Source organism: Barbus barbus (genome assembly GCF_936440315.1).
Source record: "Barbus barbus genome assembly, chromosome: 13".
In the NCBI taxonomy this organism is placed as follows: Eukaryota; Metazoa; Chordata; class Actinopteri; order Cypriniformes; family Cyprinidae; genus Barbus; species Barbus barbus.
In genome coordinates, this window is record NC_136741.1 from 13009838 (window position 1) to 13031999 (window position 22162).

Sequence of the window (22162 nt, forward strand, 5' to 3'; positions counted from 1 at the left end):
TCTTGCTTGCCCTCTCTGGTGTTGATCAATGTGCTCTTGTTTATATTTTCCATGTTGTTTCATTGTATTTTGTAAGTCCAGCAGCTGGTTTCATCATAACAACTTGTTTTTGACGCCTACTTGAAAGAAGACTAGATCAACAAAATAAACCCAGCAGTATCTGAGGTCCAACAGTCCCCTGGTTTTTCATAACGTGTTTCCATTAATTGCCAAATGTCCTTATTATTGGGAGTAAATAGAGGTGAAGTCTTAAAATAAGTGCTGTATAAAGCATACACTGGTTTTTAACTAGATTCTCAACCAACAAATTTGTTTTTGTTCCCACTGTCTGGAAAAACTGAAAAACTACCACAGAACCACACAAACAACAAATATTATACGTGGAAAAATGTCTTCAACATTTATGAAAAATGACTCAAAATGGGGGGAAAAAAGTATGATCATTTAAAAGAACCCCACATACATAACGTAATCTCATTTATAAGTTAACTTATTTTACATTTCCTCTCAGTAATCAGCTCTATCCTTTGGAGTGGACTCTCAAATCAATAATTAATATATTCTTTTGAAACTGTCTCTCAGTCTTATAATTTGTCCATTGTGTGTAGTGTGATAATACTGAAATGTTGCATTAAATTTTCCCATTATTTTAATAAATACAGAACAAACATACTTTTCCGATAAGAAATCAATTCAAATAAATTCCAACAAACTAATATATTTAGTCAAATGATAAAGAAAAAGACATAGTATTCAAAAGTAAAACAAACAAACAAACAAACAAAAAATATTAAGTCCCTCGTTTAAAATAAATCAATAAAGGTCAGCTTGTGTGAAGTCCACTATTAAATTGTTTAGCATTTTTGGAGACTATTATGTTTATTATTATTATTATCATCATCATTATTTTCTTTTTCTGAGCATTTTTTTGCCATTGCATGTCTTTAAGTCCCTTGTTTGTCTCATTCTGTACATGACCTTATGTAACTTTATGGAATTTTGGCTTTAATGTGAAAAAAACCACACAAAAAACAAACAAAGCTTTTACGTAACACAAATAAATACGTATATATGTAAAAATACATTTACAAAAATTGCTCAGTGTTCCAGTCAGATGGAAAGTAAAACTGAGCCTTGAAGATGAACGTTTTAGTAATATGAGGATGTAACTAAAACATAAAGATAAGTGTCAGAGACTAAATCTTGCATAAAGATGGGTGTAAACTAACTTTTCCTGTTTAACTGTCATGTAATCTGACACTATTCATTAACTTAAGGTGGTTGTAAAGATATTTTTGATAAGCCATCTGATAACATGTCTGAAGAGCATTTCCTACTGTAGGTTGACATTCAAGCTTGCAAATATTAGGCCCTAGTAACCATTCAAAGCTGGATTTTTGTTCTTTAATAAAGAGAGAACATATGCTTTAAATAATCTTAAGTTATTTTTGACAGTATGTTTAAATGCAAACGTAAAGGTGCCTGTTTCTGTTAATTAATTTTAACAGCAATATGAATATAATATGAGCCTGTATATTTGAAACATAGGCTCAGGAACCCTTACAGATACATGGCGACACTTGAAGAGTCCACCAATTATTGAAAGGTGAAAATATGCATTAAACGTTAATGCAATCAAAGCTAGATTTAATCGAACTTTGAGCTAAATGTTCCATTTGTCATGGTTATGTTTCATCTCTGGGTTATGCATTTCTTTTATTTTAAAGTTTCGTTTCATTATTACAAAGGTTTTTGTTGATAGTGTTTACATTTGTTCTTGTTCTCCCAGTTTCGCCTCATGTCATAACACGTTACAAGTCTTAACACAAGGCAAGAAGAAAAGGCAAAGAAAAGGCTCATAGGCAGGGGCTGTTTCTTTGCCCTTTTTTGTGTTGAAACTAGGACATGATTCCCAGTGCATAATAAAAGTGCACTTTGAGTGTACTTCCAAAATTAGGGCCTATAATAAAGTGCTTATAATTAATATTAATTAAATAAAAAAAAGTTAAATTAGGTGTAGCTACATAAAGAGCGTACACTTTCATGACTGTTTCTATGCACTTTGTACTAATGTCAAATTAAGGGTTTTTTACATATAGTTTGTTAAGTTTAAAGAGCTGACAATCCCTGATCTTAAGACATTTTTAGAGCTTTAACAATGCATTTTAGTCCAATTAAAAATTAAAAGGGAATATTATGTATAAAGTGTTTTATGGGGGGGGGGGCATTTACAATAAGCTGTATTTCATTGTTCAGTTTTAGAAATTACTTTGTTTGCTTTTTCTAAAAAATTCTATAATATTATACCATGGTCTGGCTGAACACTCGATTCTGATTGGCTAGCAGGATTGCATTGAAACCTTTTAATGCACAGGTAGTTCCAAGTCAGTTTAATCACCGTTCGATATAGTGGTGGAGGTAACAAATTACAACTACTCACATTAGGGGGCAGTCGTGGCCTAATGGATAGAGAGTTGGACTTCTAACCTGAAGTTTGTGGGTTTGAGTCTCAGGTCCGGCAGGGATTGTAGGTGGGGGGGAGTGAATAACCAACACTCTCTCCACCCTCAATACTACGACTGAGGTGAGACCCTTGAGCAAGGCACAAAACCCCCAACTGCTCCCCGGGCGCCGCAGCATTGGCTGCCCACTGCTCCGGGTGTATGTTCACTACTGTGTGTACACTTGGATGGGTTAAATTCCGAGTATGGGTCACCATGGCCACACACCACTTCTCTTTCCCTTTTTTTCTTTACTGTAGTTAAGTAGTTTTTTGGGTTAATGAGTATATTTTTAAGTCAGTCATTTTACTGTAACTTAAAAATTAATCAAATAAATGGTTTAAAATCACAATTCATTACTGAGTATGCCTTCTAGGGTTGTGACATGAGCTCACAACATTAAAAATGTGGCCGAGGTGAAAAGGCTCTACAAGGCTATCTTACATTGAAATCACTACATAACACATTACAATTAAGTTAACATTTTCAAAGAAAAACAATTAGGAAATTACAACAGTTGCACATTATTTTATCTAATTATCTCATTATTTAATCTTTGTTAATGATTAAGGGCTATGCATGCACAAGTGAGCTTGTAAATGCAAGTGTTTCAGTTGGATGTTACTATTGGCATTATCTTATGAAAAGAGAAACTGAAGTTTTTCATTACTCTGGTCTGTTCTTTTGTTAATAAAACTCCTTTTATTACACCTGTGTCTTCATTGTGTTGATAAAACAGTAAGAGGCTCTACAAGGCTATCTTACATTGAAATCACTGCATAACACATTATTACAATTAAGTTAATATTTCAAAGAGACACAATTAGCAAATTACAACAGTTGCACATTATTTTATCTAATTATCTCATTACTTAATCTTTGTTAATGATCAAGGGCTATGCATGCACAAGTGAGCTACTGGCATATACAGTATGCTATTTGTTAATTTCATGTAAGTGCCAAAATACACTTTTTCTAGCTCAGATTAGTCTACTAACAACAACAACATAGACTATCACATGCTAAAACTAGAACAAATAGTCAAATCTAGAGACTATGTTTAATGTCAACCAAAAGAAGCACATTGTTAGTCAAAAGTTAAATGTTTATATGGCTACAGTGTGGTAAAAGCAGACAACCACTAGTTTATATATAGTTCCCCCTACAGACTGCAATGTGAAAGTAGGTTCTGAGTAAAAAACAACAAAACCGCCGTCAAAACCAAATGACCTAAAACGGGACATTGCTGCCATCTGTAGACCTGAGGGCTTTGTGTGTGACTATGAGATGCTTTCCCTTTCACTATGACTTGCTATGTAAACACTGTTATCTAAGCTTCAGGATATGGATTATCAATATGGAAAAGTAGAAGAAACACTGGTAAGGTATTATGTTAGATAATAGTAATGTTTCTATTCTCATTACAATAGACAAAAAGTTGTTTTTTTTATTTGAGAAAAGCTCATGTACATACAAAAATGAACAGACTCCGCTACACACTTCCTCCAATGAGTCAAAGAATAATACAGCACCTTTTTTGGCATACGTCAAAAATAACAAGGCAATAAGAACTTTCAATGTTTTTGTTGAATCTGGAATACTTGATGACAGATCAGATGAAATGACTGTACACTGTGGCTGTTTGTTTGTATTTTTGTACGTTTCATAACTTTTTTTTTTTTTTTACAAACACAAATAAATAACAGCTTGCTCACATGCACCTTTTTCTAGCAGACATATTAGTGACTAGAAGGTCATATTTCATTGCACTCATGTTTGTTGCTTTTTAACTTTAATGTATGTGTTTAATGTTGTGTTTTTGTTATTTTGTACAAAATGTCTCTTCAGCGATCAGTGAATCAAGGTTCGTACATTTTTCTTTACATTCACAAATGTTTCAGACTTTTTTTTATAAGTGATGGATGAGACATGGAATTATTCAAACCTTGTCTTAATCAGCAGGCCTGAGGCACCACAAACTGGGCACTACAGTTCATAAAGTGCTGACAGAAACTTAACACAAAAAAGAGATACAATCACTGAGTAAGGGAGACATTTCATAAAATAAAACTGAATGGAGATTTGATGGCATATTTTGGCCTATGGTTTGCAGTATCTGAGAGTAGCAGTGCACACCCGGGATCTGTTTTTCCTTAAGGGTCTGATCTTAGTCAAGGCAAGACTGAGTGACCAACACTTAACACATTCAAAGGTATTCTTTGAACAAATCACAGCTCAGAGACTTGTGGCACGCTTAATATGTTCTTTGTGGCTTATGTCATTTTATGAATAGTTTTGCAGGATGGGCACTGACCACAGAACAGCATGTTTACTCTGAGATGCTCGTTTCACATAGGCCCAGATCTTATCCTTAAGTGAGGCAAATCTTTAGCCTAAGATGAGAGAGGATTTGCCCCCTGGTGGGTTTCTACGGCCAGAAGAAACCCCAGCTGCAGGCTGCTCTGTTGCAGAGAGGCAAGGTGGAGCTGGTGTGTCATCCTGCTCCTGAATAGGTTCAGGTTCTTCTGTGCTATCTGTGAATATAAAAATGCCAAAAGTCAGAGCCAGTCTGCAGATTTGAGTTGACAGATTTCATAATGTATGATGGTCACAGATTTTTTTAGTGTCAGACTATGATTCCATCCAGTCGGAGGATATCAAACATGTTTGTTATTTTCAGCCGATTTTAGAACACCTATTGTTTTTATTTGTCACACTTTTCTGTCTAAATCTGTAAAAGACTTAAAAGTCTGGTAGTGTATGATCCTCAGTCGTGTAGTGTATGATGCCCAAAGTTTATGATGCTTAATGTTTTAAAATCTGTTGAGATTTTAAAAGTTGGTAGTGTATTCCAGCCTTAAGTAAAATGATCCAAATCTGAAGTATTTTAAAAATATATTGAAAACATCTAGAATGTGCCGAGTTCTTAAGTTCTCTTGTACTCTTATTTATGCTGAACCTTGAATACATGTGTACACATCTTCATTATTATTTTCAAATATTTAGATATTTAATGTTTAATATAAAGTTAGTTTTGGTTTTTGAAAATTTCATGAAATATTTATTTATAAATATTTTAATTATATTCATTTTATTATTTTTGGGAAGGAACATTTTACAACCCGAATTAGGCCTTGCTTTGTCATAAAAAGATCAAATTAATGGATATTTTAAGAGAAGAGCATCCACGTGCATGTTTCTGCATATTAGTTTACATAACTTTTGATATGACAGTATCACCCTGACATTTCTTATGCCCTCCAAAAATGATCAAAATGAAATAAAAACTTATAGCAAACATGTTCAAGATGTGTATTCAAGCCATCTACATATACATTTTTCAATGAAAAAGCAAAGCAAAACATGTCAAATATATATCAGAACACTCACCAACAGTGATTGAGTTTTCCTCACCATTCTGTGCAGAAAATAAAGCACATTCTCAGCAATAATTTATTTAAAAAAAAACTTAAGTCATTATGAAAGTCCATCCAAGGTTACAAGTTTGTTTTTACTCAGGAATGAAATCGTCTCCATATCTTACCACGGGTACATTATTTTCGACTGTGGTGTTACTTTGATTGGCTGGTTGAACAGTACATCTTCTGAGAGGGGCAGATGGTTCTCCACACAACACACCTGTAGGCTTCCCACCTTTAAAACAAATTAGAGTTCCTGTGTATAGATGTTATAAACAATAGCAAATACCCAGATGTTCAGGCTATGCATTGTTTTTTGTTCATTGTACACTTTAGTAATTATTCCTTTACCTGGAGGACTTGTAAATAACAAATGTTTTTGTCAGGTAGTGTTTTTAGAAAAACACATGAAATTATCTGAAAATCTTATCTCACGTGGCAACCTGTGAACCTATGTTACAAATTGTACATAAAAAAAGAAAAACAGCAAAAATTAAGCACATTGTGCAGTCTTTTGTGTGTTTAAGAATCTGCAAGACCTAGCAAGTTTTTAGATGTGGAACTGAAACTGTATTTGGTTTCTTAATATCACAAGTGACCAGTCATTTATCTCTGAAAAGTATAAGATTTGAATCATTCAAATATTTCTCATTCTTTTTCGCTAATGTTTAACTTAAAGGCAAGGGAATGACACTGCCTAGAAGTATGCTATTGTAGAGGCGAAAGAAGAGATATCATTCAATAAAACAGTACCTGGTGGATTGTTCCTTCGATGGGCATGAGGGTCGTCAGGTTCAGCAAATATACTAGATGCCATTTTGTTTTTTTTCACAGGTTTCTCTTCATCTGCACCAAAGCAGATGTTTGAACCTCCACCCGGGGGACGCAGCACTCTGGGAAAGAAAACAAAAACACAAGAAGATAAAATATGTTGTCAAAAATGTAATTTTTGTAACTGATCACTAGTTTTGTTTAGTTCATTTAGTTAATGCCCCTTGTTTACTTTTATTTTAAAAGTTCATTGCTTTTGTTGATGTTTATCCTACTGTTCATTCCCTGTCAGCTTGACCAATGAAGCGTAAATAAAACAAAAGTTTTTTTTTTTTTTTTATGAAATATACTCGTCTCATGTAAGCATCATATTATTTTATTTTAATGTATGATTATATAATTATCAAAGGCCCTTTTGCTCCCTTTACAGATAAAATGTAAAGTAACATTAGCTACTGAGCGCACATTTAAGAAAAAAACAAACAAAACAAAAACATTGTGGCTTTAGTAGAGAGAAAATAAGATTAGTTTGGGTTGGGTTAACCATCTTTTTATCGAAATATAATTGTGCAGAAAAGGCCTGATAGGCTATTAATGTAAATATATCACAATTCCTCATGTACCTGCACTGAATTAGCTTTATTATCTTATTAATTATATTCTGTTGATCAAAATATTCCTCATGTTCATACCAATAAAGCCTTAATGAACTGAGCTAAAACAGCAAGCTGAAATAAATCTCCCTCCACCAGTCTAACAGATGAAACGACAGATAAACGGTGAAGGATTCACGTCGTTAGTGCATTCAGTTATTGAAATAATAAGACGGATACAACAGGAAGCGTAATAAAATGCTTTACTACACCAACTGAACCGCACCCAACCAAAATACACACACAAGCATCCTCCCGTACTCTGAAAACCTGGACAGGGACTGCTTTCAGATTTACAAACGACTGGCATAATGCATTAAAGAAGCTGTAGCCTATTAATTAATCATCAATTATGTCATTAATTATGGCTTTCCGTTTGGGGATGCTGCAGTCAGTTGAGGCCGTGTTACAAACCCTTGCGAGTTGCCTGCCACGACAGCATTTTGGAGCATTATAATTCACATCGAGCTGACTTGAAAAGCGACAGAGATGCCTCAAATATGCAGCACGCGCTTCTGGCATCCCCCAAAAAGGTGTCTAGATAGCTAGCTAACCAGATTTTCAGATGCACATGTTGGTACAATAGAACAGGCATTTTACAAACCAGAAATTTGCTTTGATGGGTTTTTAAAATCCAATAAACTTTTTTCCTTTGAGCTAGTGCGTACCATTTTTATCCCAAAACCCAGTATTTGTACCCAAGATGGTGTTCATTTCTCATCAGCATCGCCACCCGTTTGTACGCAAATATCGTTTAGATAGAGAGTAACTTCGTCTTTTGTCAGAAATATTACATCTCAGATAACGTCTTTAGACATCACAAAGGTTAAATAATTTGCTGTTTGCTACAACCTAAAGCGCGTGAGCATCATCTTCCTACAGACATCTATCAGCACCTGGAGCTGTTCCTCGCGGTGGGGTCCATGCCTTGGTAATTGGTGGTGGTCGTCATCTTGAACACTCAAAGCTTCTGTTCGCGGCTTTTCCCAAACTATATTCGACAGAGTATTGTCATCAAGCCACAAAGAGCGTCTCCTGCTCAGGTCACCAGTCTCTTGCTGCTGAATCTGCGCTCCTGTACACGCCCATTAGACAAGATTAGTGCTGCACTTCTGCAGATTCACCGCTGGGGCGGCGCCAGACAAACTGTGTGCGAGAAGTTTACAAGATTCTAGTTTAGATTCTAAATTACCGCGGCTCTATTTTCACAAAAACGGTTTGCTTTTAGTTTTGTATGAGTCCTTCAGCTGTCTACAGGTTTTATTCTAAACTTTAGAAGGATTATTATAGAGGCGAAGGTCTCATACAAAACTATAAAAAAAAGTGTGCAAACACTCACTATTGCTCAAGACGGCAAACTATCTTCTGGTAATATTGAAGTATTTAATGCAGAATCAAAATAACTCTCTGCTGGGAAGAGGAAAAAAAAAAATAAGTCAAACAATATTCTGTACCTGGAGGATTTTTTCCTGAAGAACAGCGGGCGATTTAAACTGCTCAGAACAACCATCAAAAACAAGTTATTGATCATCCACGTAATAATAAAATGATTATTATTACTTATTTTTAAAAATAGTATAACTTAAATATGTATACATTTAATAACCTATAATATATACTTCATATTAATAACAATTTATATATTTAATATAATTTTTTTTTTTTTTGTGACAGCTTTAGTGCAACACTAAATCAGTATTATTTTTTTTCATGAGCCCTGCGTGTTAATTTTTTTTTTATTCTACAAGGTGTTTGTAAACCACAACTGCTGTTAGTTCCATTGAGGGAAATAATAAAGGAGTTATAAAAAAATATTATGATTAAAAGCAACAAAAGATCCACCTCAAGTGGTTTTGTAAAACAGTTTTATTCCAACCAAATCTTACCAACATTTCAATTCACAACAAGTTTCTGAATAAAATTGGCCTGAGTACAAAAGAGAAATACAACATATAAAATATATATAAAAAGCCCAATGGCTCTGAGCAAACAAAACAGTACTTTAGCACTGACACGGACCAAAATTCCATCTACCGCCCAAAAAAAGATCTGATCACTGATCAGCATTTTAGTCTTGACATTATTAGACACACATTAATATGTTTACAACACCATTCAACTGATTTGCGAGAGCTGATGGCAAGCATTTTAGGCAAGATTTTGGTAAGGTCAGCCTGAATTTGTAGAGAAAAAACAAACAAACAAAAAAAAACCACAGGAAACGGGGAGGACTGTGATGATGGAGGGCAGAGGTAGTTGTTATTTACATCAGGCCCCCTGTCTGTTGCTGAAATACATCAATTGTATCCTCATCCTCCATTTCCAACTGGAAATAAAAAATAAATCAGATTTTATAGCATGCTTAAAGGATGGTGACATTCAGAACTGGTCATATCAGTGAACTATACCTGAGCTGGAGTGTCAGTCTCATTAATTGGCTGCCCATCAAACCGGAACCGAATTTGTCGCATTGTTAGCCCCTGTTCAAAACAGAGAAAATGTGGACCTGAGAGTTAAGTGAAGTGTAAACTATAGCATTACCTCCAACATGTCTTCCAAAATGCAGTCAGAGACCCCTCAACAATTCATGTATTGTATAGAATGTCTGGCTTTGGAATGACAGAGCCAGCTTTTAACGTTAAATGTGTCTTACCTTGCTCCTGAAAAGCTAGCATCCTGCAGACTTCGGCTCCAACCTTGCTCCAACAAACCTGCCTGTAATAATCAAGGAACCCTGAACACCTTCAGCTGGTTCAGGTGTGTTTGATTGAGGTTGAGCTGAAATCTGCAGGACAAGAGCTGTCCAGGAGCAGGGTTGGAGATCCGTCTTAATCAACAAACTCTCAAACTTGGATAGATCTTGAATGCTTCTGAATTTACAATTATTCCAAATTGCCAACTACTTTCAATAATTCACCTTTTCTTTCTCCATACTTATAACTGATGACCTTCAACCCTTTACCACAATGGATGAAGACAACTTCCTGTTCTAAGCTCAAGAACAAGTTCTCTTATAAACTTCCTGCTTTCTTGCAACCTACCAACCTTCTCATATCTATACATCTATCCATATCTATACATCTATCTATATCTATAGAGAGAGAGGCTATCGGTTTTTCCTTTTTCTTTGTTTAACCACAGTGTATTGGTGCATGTGTTTATAGAAACCTCAGCTCAGGATGGTCGTAGCTTCTTAGAACACAATTATTTTGCACAGTCTTGTTCCTTACACTTAAAACTGAAGTTCTTATAAATGATCAAGTCTGTAAATCAATAGTAAATTGAGTTTGAAATTCCACCGATTACAGAGCCAAGTCCAGCTGAAATCTGTTGAAAATCCTACATTGTTCAAGCATTTTGAAAAATGAACAGATGTAACACAAAGCAGGCTTTCTAGAGATGCGTATTAGCCCTAAGCTCTGGGACTTTAGACTAAGGAACAAGAAGTGTACCTTATGTGCTACAGAGATCAGTTTTTGTTCAAAGGATCTAGGACCACTCTGAGCTTTCGAGGTTTCCGCAAACATCTATAGAACCAAAATTTGTTGTCCAATGAAGCCCTACTAGGAGTCACGAGAAAGGGACTTATCTTTTGTATGAGTCTCATAATTCAGAATTAACTATAAAGTTCAATCATAAAAATTAGTTTTAGCATGTTAAAAGGATTTGAGTGTTCATGCAGTTGGTTCACTTGGCAGACTAGATCTACTACACATTGAGCTTGTTAGCCATGACTAACAGGTAGAGGGTTTCAGAGGAACTCTGATAATGCAATACTGGACTAATTTACACTAAATAATGAAACAGATTATTTAAATGTAGAGGAAACAAGCTGATTTGCTGCAGATACATACAGCTGACATTTTTATCCAAATTATGACCAATTACTGCCAGATATTCATGTTATCTTTACCAATCTCTTATTGGCAAGTATGGCAACATAATCCAGTGCACCTAAACAAATGATTATTATTTTTGTCAGGAAAGAAAATTATGCAGTTGCATGTGCATAAAAACCCTTACCTGTCTGTCACAATATGCTTTCATCAGTTTGCTGAGGGGTGTGTGCCTCTTGATTTTGAACTGAACCACTGAGCCGTCCTGCCCGGCTACTTTCAGATTTATGTGGTCATTCTCTGTTTTCACACCCTCCTTGAGTGAAAAGTGAAATAAAGCTACCATCAATAATTCTTGTGCAATGGAAAAATATACAAAAACAACAACAACCGTAGTAGCATCTTCGTGATAGGAATCAAAAAAGGTAACAAACAACAATCCGTGTATCATTCGTTTTTTTAATATTGAAAGATGAAAATGAAAAAATGAAAAAACGGCTCCTTTTTAGTTTGAATTTTTTTTTCCCAAAAACGAGAATTCAGCTTAAATTTTCGTTTAGGGATACAAAAAAAGAATAAACAGCTTGAACATTCAATTTCTACACGTAGGCTGCAATTAAACGCCCCTTTCTGCTGATTGGTCAGCCGAAGATAAAACCGTGCCGTCATCAGTTCTTCCGCAGTTTCACGTGGCAGAATAATAATCCTCCGCTGCTGCAGTTGTACAGATTCTTTTTGCATCTATTGCAATTACATTTCATCTTTTTTCAAACAAACAAACAGACTAATAAATAGCTCGATAACTTGTACCGGGGCAGAGTCTAGACAGGGCTTTCGTCTGTGGATATAAATTCTATACTTTGCATCAGCTGGGTCATATTAGATTAGATTAGATTAGATTAAACTTTATTGTCATTTATGCAGAGTACAAGTACAGCGCTAATGAAATGCAGTTAGCATCTAACCAGAAGTGCAAGAATATAGTGTTTTATATACATATAAGTGCAGAGTAAATGAAGATATGATTTACAGAATGTGCAGTGCAGGGCTCGACAGTGCGAGCATTTCACTCGCATTTGCGACTAAAAATAGATGTGTGCGAACTGGAAAATGTATTTAGGAGCACAAGTGCGAATACAAAACAAAATACAAAACAGCCTAACTTATACAGTAGCCTATAACAAACGTATTAATTTATGGAAAAATTGCGATGCAGCCTCATATGATTACTTTAGTACTTTAAAAAGGCAACGGTTTAATTTAAATGAGCACAGATGAGAAGAAAAGCGGAGCGAGTTAAAGTGAAGACGCGCTGAATGACGCACATTCGCCACTAGAGGGCGCTGCCGCTGCCGTTACCCCGGTAACCCAGTAAACAAATCAGCTGCGCTACTTTCCTAAAACTGTGTAAATAATGTTTCACACTCAGTCATTTAGATATTTATATTCGCTTTAGTCTTCACAATAGCATCAAATAATTCTTACTTAATGAGCTATTTATTTTCAAACATTTTTTTCTAACCTAAAACATGGCCCATCCACTGATCTATAATAGAGAACAGTGGGCCTATCTATATATCAACACTGATTCGTTATTATTGTTCAGTAACACAAGTTCCATTAGTTAACATGAAAAAAACAATGACTGCATTTATTAATAATGCTATCTTAATTTCAACTTTTAATAATACATTATAAAATCAAAAGTTGTCTTAATATAATTCAATGGAGCTAACATTAACTAACATAGTTGTATTTTTTTATTAATCAACATTAACAAAGAATATTAACTGCTGCAACAATTAGCTATTGCACATTTTTAGTTAATGTTAACCTGCTTTAACTAATGTTAACAAATGGGACCTTACTTTGTTCTTTCGTTCATTTGAACAATCTTTTGCACTCTAATCTTGAAACACTTGTTTACTTTATATTTTTATGTATTTTTTTATAAAAGTCTTTTAGTAAATTATCTTTAATAAAGTTATTTAACCTGTTAGGAGGACACTTTTTTCACTTAGAAATTATATATTGTGATTTAAGAACAAAAACATATGACAAAAGCTTCAATGATTATTGTGAAGATTATTGCCTATTAAATAGTGTCTGAAGTAAAATTATTTAAAAACCTTGTGTACTTTCTGTATTCTGATAAATTAAATAATTGTGCTTGTAAATGTCTCTTTGTATCCCCTTATTAAGCTAAAACACCTCATTTGAAAAATTTGCATTGCGCCCCTAAATGTTTTTAATGCGCTCCTAAATTTTTTGACTTAGGAGCACATGTGCTCCTTGGGGAAAAGGTAAGTGTCAAGCCCTGCAGTGGGATTTCTATATACAGTATTGAGCAGAGTATATACAGAATATAAATAGGAATGCAATGTAGGGATTGTATGTACATTATGAACAGAGCAATGTAGGATTATATATACACATTATGAACAGCAGAAACGTGAGAACAGTGGTAATAAATAAATACAGCTGGATGAGTGTGCAAAATATTGATAGAACAATGTATTCTATGCAAAATAGCAGTAGTGCAATATTTTATAGAAATAGTTTACTGTGCTTTGTATAGTAACAACTTTATACAGTTTATAGTGTAATAACTTTAACAATGTGCAGTCTGTGCAAAATATGAGTAGTGCAAATGCATGTGTGTAAAGTACTGTGACCAGTGCAGTAATAAGCAGGTGCAGGTTAGATTGGTGGTGTGGCGTTCAGAAGCGTCACAGCCTCGGGGAAGAAGCTCTTCCTGAGCCTACTAGTGTGAGAGCGTAGGCACCTGTAACGCCTGCCGGATGGAAGGAGGGTGAAGAGTCCATGGTTAGGGTGAGAGGCATCCTTAATGATGTTTCTTGCCCTGCCCAGACAGCGCTTATGATAAATGTTCTCAATGGAAGTTAACTGGGTGCCGGTGATCCGTTGAGCAGTTTTCACCACCCGCTGGAGTGCTTTGCGGTCAGATGCGGAGCAATTGCTGTACCATACTGAGATGCAGTTCGTGAGTATGCTCCCAATGGTACAGCGGTAGAATTCCACAAGGATCCTGGGATTCAGGTGAACTTTCTTAAGGCTCCTTAAGAAGTAAAGGCGCTGATGTGCCTTTTTGACCAGAGTGGAGGTGTTATGGGACCAGGTGAGGTCATCAAGATGTGGATGCCAAGGAACTTGAAACTCGCCACACGCTCCACTTCAGCTCCGTTGATGTAGATGGGTGTGTGTTAGGGATGCGCGGTATACCGATACTGGAAAAATACCGGTATATATTATATTTCAAACGGTACGATATCATAATTTTGCTCAATTCGGTATTTCATACGCTGCTGTTGCAAAATGCACCTGTTGGTGGCAGTGCTTCCCAAATTGCTGCGCAACCGGTAAATGTGACAACAGAACAACGCGATGGATCAAACAGATGAAACTCAGCGCACCCAAAATTAATAAATAAAGAGAACAGTAGAAGTGAAATATGGCATTACTTTGGATAAAAAACAGATGACAGGTGAAGGAACTGACCTTACTGCACCTGTATGCAAGCGTTGCTATAGGCCTAAATCATGTTGCCACAGGAACACATCAAATCTTTTTAAGAATTTGTCGCTTGCTCATCCTGATCTTTTCAAAGAATTAAGTTATCGACAGGTGAGTGCATCATTCATAAATTCAGATTTGACCTGACCTTTTATTTACATCTGATCAACGCACATTCAGATGTAATACAGTAAGCGCAAATGTGTATGTGAGACACGCTAGAATCAATGAAGTTTTGGTCACGTAATACATGCACTTGCATTTCATATAATCAAATTTTAATTGGATATGAATTGAGCAAGAGTTTTGCTATATTAATTTTAGTATCATTGATATGAAGGAAATGTTTCTGACGAGCTGCCGACCACTAATATGAAGCAAGTGAGAGAGTGAGATTTATATTTAATGCTTTTTCTTTCGTTGAGTCTGAAATCTGAAAACAATCTGAGAGAGAGAAATAATAACATGATTTTGAATATTACTTTGACTGTTAGAATAACACTTTATAATAAAGCAACATTTGTTGCATCAATTGCGCAACTTCAGTGCTATTTTTTTTCTTCAAAATGAAACCTATGTTTCCGGTAGTTTTTTTTTTTTTAGGAGACATTTAGTTTGCACTATGTGTTTGCACTGAAAAGATAAGATTTTAATATATTTTCATCTTATTACTTCAGTTAGCCTATTTTTTTTATCTCCAACATCAAAATGTAACCTATGTTCCCTTTAGGTTTTTTGTTACAGTTTGATACAAAGGTATTAATATATGAATCTGTTTTTATTATTATTATTAATAATATATATTTTTTTAATTCACTCATCTTTTGAGGCTGGTTATTTGTCACCTATGGTATCGATACCGAGGTACTACATTCTAGTATCGTACCGAAGCCAAAATTATGGTATCGAGCCATCCCTAGTGTGTGTGCATGACTCCTAGTCCGCCTGAAGTCCACAATGATCTCCTTTGTCTTCTGGGTGTTTAGTTGTAGATTATTGGTGGCACACCACACAGCCAGGTGCTGCACCTCATCCCTGTAGGCTGATTCATCGTCATTCTTGATCAGACCTACCACCGTGGTGTCATCTGCAAATTTAATTATGGTGTTGGAGCCATAAACAGGAACACAGTCATGGGTGAAGAGGCAGTACAGGAGAGGGCTCAGTACGCAGCCCTGTGGCACGCCGGTGTTCAGGGTGATGATGGAGGAGGAGAGGTTATCTAACTTAACGGACTGAGGTCTGTTAGTCAGAAAATCTAGAATCCAATTGCAGATGGGTGTGCTGATTCCAAGCTGGCTGAGCTTGGAGATCAGCTTGGAGGGGATTACTGTATTAAATGCAGAACTGAAGTCTATGAACAGCATTCTCACATGTGTTTTGACTGTCCAGGTGGGTGAGGGCAGAGTGAAGTGCTGTTGAGATGGCGTCCTCTGTTGACCTATTGTGGCGATAGGCAAATTGGAATGGGTCTAGTGTAGCAGGGAGACAGGATTTTAAGTGGGATGCAACCAGTTTCTCAAAACACTTGGCAATGATGGGGGTGAGTGCAACAGGACGGAAGTCGTTAGGGACCGAGGCAGTGGAATGTTTCGGTACTGGTACGATGGTGGAGGTTTTGAAGATAGTGGGGACAGTTGTTTGGGCCAGGGACAGATTGAAAATGTCTGTGAAGACCTCAGCTAGCTGCTCCGCACAGGCTTTAAGCACTCGACCAGGTATTCCGTCAGGGCCAGCTGCCTTCCGTGCATTCACCTTACGCAGAGTGGAGTAGACATCTGATGTGGACAGTGTGAGAGGCAGTTCACTGGGTTGATGCTCAGCTTTGAGTGAGATCTCATTATTTTGATCAAAACGAGCATAAAAGTGATTGAGCTCGTCTGGGAGGGAGGCAGAGCTGGAGGGGGGCACAGAGTTAGGTGGTTTGTAATCTGTGATAGATTGTATGCCTTGCCACATACGCCGGGGGTCTGAAGAATTGAAGTGATCTTCAATCTTCTGTTTGTGTGTGAGTTTGGCCTGGCAGATACCCTTCCTCAGGTTGGTTCTGGCTGAGCTGTAAGCCTCCTGGTCTCCAGACCTGAAGGCTGCATCTCTTGCTTTGAGCAGGAGGCGAACCTCTCTGTTCATCCAGGGCTTCTGATTGGGGAAAATTTTTATTTTTTTGTGTGTGGTCACTCTGCTCACACAGCTGTTGATGTGCTCCATGACAGAGTTGGTATAAATGTCAATGTTAATCTGAGAGTTTGTGGTGGCCTGGGCAGCAAACTCACTCGAGTCTGTGTGCTGGAATTGATGTTGAAGAGTGGAGTCAGCACCTTCCAGCCAGATTTTAACAGTCCTTATTGTAGGTTTCACACATTTGATGACTGGGGTATACTTGGGGAGCAGGAACAAAGAGAGGTGATCAGACTGACCCAGGTGGGGGAGGGGTGTGACTTTGTAGGCATCACTCACATTAGTATAAACGTGGTCCAATGTTTTATGTCCCCTTGTAGTGCAGGAGACATTTTGATGAAATTTAGGGAGAACAGATCTAAAAGTGCAGTGATTGAAGTCCCCAGCAACGATAAAGGCTCCATCCGGGTGCAGGGTTTGTAATTTGCTAATAGCAGCACAAAGTTCTTTCATAGCCACGTTAGCATTAGCGTCCGGAGGTACATAAACTGCAGCAGCAACAATGCAAGTAAACTCACGTGGTAGATAGAATGGCCTGCACTTGATAATCAGGAACTCCAGCTCAGCAGAGCAGTAGGTATCAACAATGACAGAGTCTTTACACCATGATTTATTTACATAAATGCATACTCCACCACCCTTGTTTTTACCAGAGGTTGCTGCTACTCTGTCAGCCCTGAAGAGAGAGCGTCCATCCATATGCACCACGCTGTTTGGGACATCGTTGCAGAGCCATGTTTCAGTGAAGAACATAACATTACAGTCCATAAGCCATTTCTGTGTGAGGGTCCAGATCTTTAGTTCGTCCATCTTGTTCATCAGAGACCGTACATTGGCAAGGAAGATGCTGGGCAGAGCTGGTCGATGTGGGTTTAGCCTTAGCTTAGCACGCAGCCCTCCACGCTTTCCCTGTCTTTGTTTACGGTCTCGACGCCGACGCCGAGCACTTCCGGCCGGTACGAGTGATCCGCTTGTCCGCGGTGATCTCAGTAGCTCCGGCAGGAGTTCGCTGAAGTCGAAAGGATGATCTAAAACTATGTTGGAACACTGTTTGTTGATGTCCAAAAGTGATTGTTTAGTATAGCTGTAGTTCGCATAGCTGAATCGCGGGAACACGAGTGAAATAACCAGGTAAATTAACACTATTTTCCTAAATCTGGTAAGACGCTGAGCCTCGCGATGTGTTCGCGCCGCCATCTTGGTGTCAACCATATGATGGCTGTCATAGCCTACCCTGCTTGCCCAGTAAGTCTATTTGTTTAAGTAATTAATCAATTTGTTTCAAAATAAATATTTTAAACACCAAGACAAAAAGGAAAGAATAATAAATTGGCTTGGACATATATAGGCCTATAACGTTGACGCAAGAACAAGAGAGAAGAGTGAATGCGGAGTTCTTTTATTGTTGGTATTTAAGAACAGACTATTCTCACATTCTTTATACAGAATAACATTTCTATTAATTCTCCTCTGGATTATGTGATCTGAAGAGCACCATTCATTAGCTTCCACGTGCACGAGTGTTTATGAGTCAGAGCTCGTTCAATCTAGACCGGTCAATCATGTAATCATATCTCTTGCCCTTCCGTATATATATATATATATAAATAAAAAGAGAAACATTTTTCTACACATGAAATATGAAAGCAAATAGACCTATAATTATGAAGATAGGTTTTCTGTATATGTTTTTATGCAGCTCATAGTATTTTTTTTTTAACAGTAAAGGATATTTATGACATGACAAGCAGGTATCGATCAGTCCATTATAAAACATACAAAGAGTGCATGTCTCCCTATTATAGAATCAAAATACATTTTAGATCACAATCGGAAGTTATTACAAGCACTCGATGATGATTTAAAGTGGGTTTTGAGCAAAAACGTTAACAAATACATACATTTTCAATGTAGCCTGATGCTAATTGTACCTCTAATTATTTCAGATATATTCTTGTAAGCCTTATGGATATTTTGTGTTTCTGATGAAGAGAAACAAAGTTATTGATCTTAATTTAATGCTGTATGTTGAGCAGCGGACAATGTAAACCACACGAGATACATATGCTACATGAAGAAAAAATGCATTGTTGGTCGGCGCCACCTAGCGTGTAGGCGTGAATTAGCAGAAGGCGAACATTCGTTTCGCACTCAGTGTGAAAGCAACATTTGCGGGCGATTCGCCTTGCTTTTTCGCATTACGCTCAGTGTGGAAAGGCCTTTAGAGTTTTAAAATGTAGTCTTGTGTTTTTATAAAAATTTACTATAATTGATACCTCAAAAGGATATGCACTCGCACAGGACTGCAATGCAAGATTTTCATAAAATGTAATAACTTGCTGTTTGTTTCTCACCAAACACACAGTATACCTTCAGAATGCTTGGAATATGCACCACGAGATGCATAGGATTATTTTACGACATATGAATCCACTTCAACTAAAGTCACCATTCTCAGCCATTAAATTGGCAGGACATTTTTGTGCGCGCGTTTTGAAAAAAAAACTAATAAGCTTTTAGGACAACATTAAGGCGAGTAGTTCTCACAGTTCCAATAAATTGCGATGGGTTAAATAAAGTCAATAAGCAGACAGACACGACTACAAGCTCAGAGTGCACAGAAAATAATCAGCAGTCATAATTAAAGCGGTTTAAAAATGCAGTTTAAATCAATAGAGTACTGATTGATGTTCACTTGGATTTTTTCTCCATCGAGGGGAAATAATAATACTCTGTTATTTATATGGTATAGTAAAATGTATATTTTTGTGTAGCATTACGTAAATAACTACAAAATGGCATGCCTTTGAAAAATAAAGAAAACAACAGAATGTGCTGCTTTAGCCCGTCTGGGTCTCCTTGAGCATCTTTCCGGCGCATGCCACAAACATGAACCACAGCAAATAATTGTCTTTTAAAAGGCTTCATTTAGATTATTCGACGTTAAATAAGTCACTTTGGAATAAATCACAGCATGTATCATGATAAAAAAAGCGATTTTACAGTCTGTAAAATACAGTAGGCTATGGCAAATTATTTCGCGGCTCTCCCATCACTTTAAGAAGCCCTGTCTAGACTCTGCCCCGGTGTCCAGCTATTCATTAGTCTGCTTGCTTGATGAAAAAAGATGAAATGTAGTCGCAATAAATGCAAAAAGAATCAGTACAACTGCAGCAGCAGCAGAGGAATATTATTCTCCTGCTTGAAAACTTGGAAAAACTGATGACGGCACGGTTTGATCTTCGGCTGACCAATCAGCAGAAAGGGGCGTTTAATTGCAGCCCACGTGACGTTTTTTCATTTTTCTACTTTCAATATTAAATCAAAAACCGAATGAACGAATGACACACGGATTAACAACCATAAACAGATTTAGTGTTTTTATAAAGTTAACAATAGTCCAAACAAGTGCACTTTGCTGCACCCATCTAAAATAATGCATTGAACAATAGAACAGAAAAAAAAGTCAGTGACACCACCACATTGATGTTTCAAATTCAGTGTTTACAGCACGTCACCAGAGTTTGTCTGTCAGTAAAGCAAACCGCTGAGATTCACATTATACTCCAAAAACGCACGAGCACACAACTTTTTTTTCAAATATTAAAGTCTTTAAAAAATGATTGATGGTGCATCAGTTAGAACATAGATGAAGACAGTCGAGTAAATCTGAAAACACTATCATATACACTGCAAAAACACAATAAGTTATAAATCAACGCAAAAGTTCAAATGAGCGGTACTGATTAATTATGAAAGTGCTATAGACTCCACTGGTACTGTACTCTACTGTAAGTTTTGTCTTATCACTTGCCGTCTGTCTGAGCTGCGAGCCACATTAGCGAACTAGATCATTAGCGTGTTAGCTTTATCAACATTTCACTGAATTACTGAACAATAATTTAGAGAGAGAGGGAAATAAGTTTCTTTATCAATGGTACCCATTCATCATGTATCAAATAATCATTGCGCTTATTAGAAAACTTCTAAAGACCCATACACACGTACCTTTGGCTTCTCGTCTGCCATGACTTCTTCTGCCTCAGACACGCGAGACGCGCGTAATGCCGCCGGATATGACCACATTTAAAAAGGTCCATTTCCGGAGTTCCGTTACTGCGCCTTTTTTAATTGAACATATATAAAGGTAGGCTGAATACACATATTTTCAGCTCAAAACAGATGATAACAATAATAATAAATATATAAACAATATACAAAGAACCACGAAAAGAAAACAAACAAAAAAACATTAATCCAGGGGTAATATATACATTAAATTTAAAGAGAAAGAAGTAAATAAATAAGTAAATCCTAAATAAACCCCACCCTCTTCCTAACACAATAGCACATTATAAAAAAACGTCAATAGCATTTTATAAAAAAGCACAAATATTAGGGGAGAGTGGGCAACAGAGACTGTATTAGAAAGGCAAAATCTGAATACAATAAAGCCACATCTGTCAGCTACTCACCTACATTTACTACAGCAACATGTGTATATGATAATATACGTACATTTACACTTGAACAGATAAAGTGAAATGTAGATACTGACCCCATAGGGGATGGTTGCAATATTCATTTATACATTCATGTAATTAAATCATTCTTAAATAACATTTTGTAATTTCTTTACTTTATTGTGTGCACAGACAGGGTCTTCAATAAGGTAAATTGGCTGTATAAAACCAAATAGTAGTAAATGGAAAAACTTTCTCAAGTCGATTTTTTAACTGTTTACTTAAAAAAGGAGAGATAACTAACTATTGAAAGGGGTTCTTTATTAATCCATAAAATTACAATTAGGTAATGTTATGACAAGCTTTAGATGTTGTGGTATGTTGTGGTTGTGTGTACCAATGTTGTGGTAAGGGACAGCATGCTGGGACATTCTACAGCTGTCCCTACACTTAAATTTGGTATATTATCTTGACACAATATCATTGACAAATGCTATCTATGCCTAGAAGCTCAGAAATGTTAATGTGTCACACAAACAACTTAGACACCATGACAAAAAAAATCTGATCTTAAAAAAAAAAAAAAAAAACTTTTTACCATAATGCTTTTTTGTAGAAGGAATGGTCACATGTGGCCGATTTCTTCCAGGAAGGATGAGGGGCTAATAGAGCATGTGCAGTGTGAATATCATCACTGTAGCTCCTGCTTGAAGAAATAAGCCATTTTGCAACTGCCCCTCGTTGGAACCGTCCCCACTCTCCCCTATACATTTTGCACAACATATAGGATTTTAAGGCTTTGACATT

At 36.5% G+C, this 22162-nt stretch overlaps 2 protein-coding genes across 2 annotated transcripts; both read right to left on the minus strand.

The window, feature by feature from the left end:
- Positions 1-4889: 4889 nt before the first annotated feature.
- Positions 4890-8296, minus strand: LOC306878737 (jupiter microtubule associated homolog 1-like; the record flags this gene model as incomplete). The annotated part of the gene is made up of 5 exons (XM_079431246.1): positions 4890-5035; positions 5892-5919; positions 6046-6155; positions 6674-6813; positions 8241-8296. The coding sequence occupies 5 exons, from the start codon at positions 8294-8296 to the stop codon at positions 4890-4892; spliced, it is 480 nt and encodes a 159-aa protein (XP_079287372.1).
- Positions 8297-9193: 897 nt separating this feature from the next.
- On the minus strand, positions 9194-20957 carry LOC306878702 (small ubiquitin-related modifier 3-like). Its single transcript, XM_079431196.1, has 4 exons — positions 20901-20957; positions 11368-11496; positions 9753-9824; positions 9194-9670 (listed from the first exon to the last, which is right to left on the minus strand). The coding sequence occupies exons 1-4, from the start codon at positions 20919-20921 to the stop codon at positions 9608-9610; spliced, it is 285 nt and encodes a 94-aa protein (XP_079287322.1). The 5' UTR covers positions 20922-20957; the 3' UTR covers positions 9194-9607.
- Between the last annotated feature and the right edge of the window lie 1205 nt (positions 20958-22162).

What these genes read in the sequence shown, in the direction of transcription:
- LOC306878702 (XM_079431196.1), bottom strand. Translation starts at nt 20,921, where the DNA reads ATGGCAGACGAGAAGCCAAAG. An exon ending in TGGCAGACGAGAAGCCAAAG is followed by an intron (nt 11,497 to 20,900) that starts GTACGTGTGTAT and finishes TTTTCACTCAAG; the next exon opens with GAGGGTGTGAAAACAGAGAA. An exon ending in AGACTGACACTCCAGCTCAG is followed by an intron (nt 9,671 to 9,752) that starts GTATAGTTCACT and finishes TTTTATTTCCAG; the next exon opens with TTGGAAATGGAGGATGAGGA.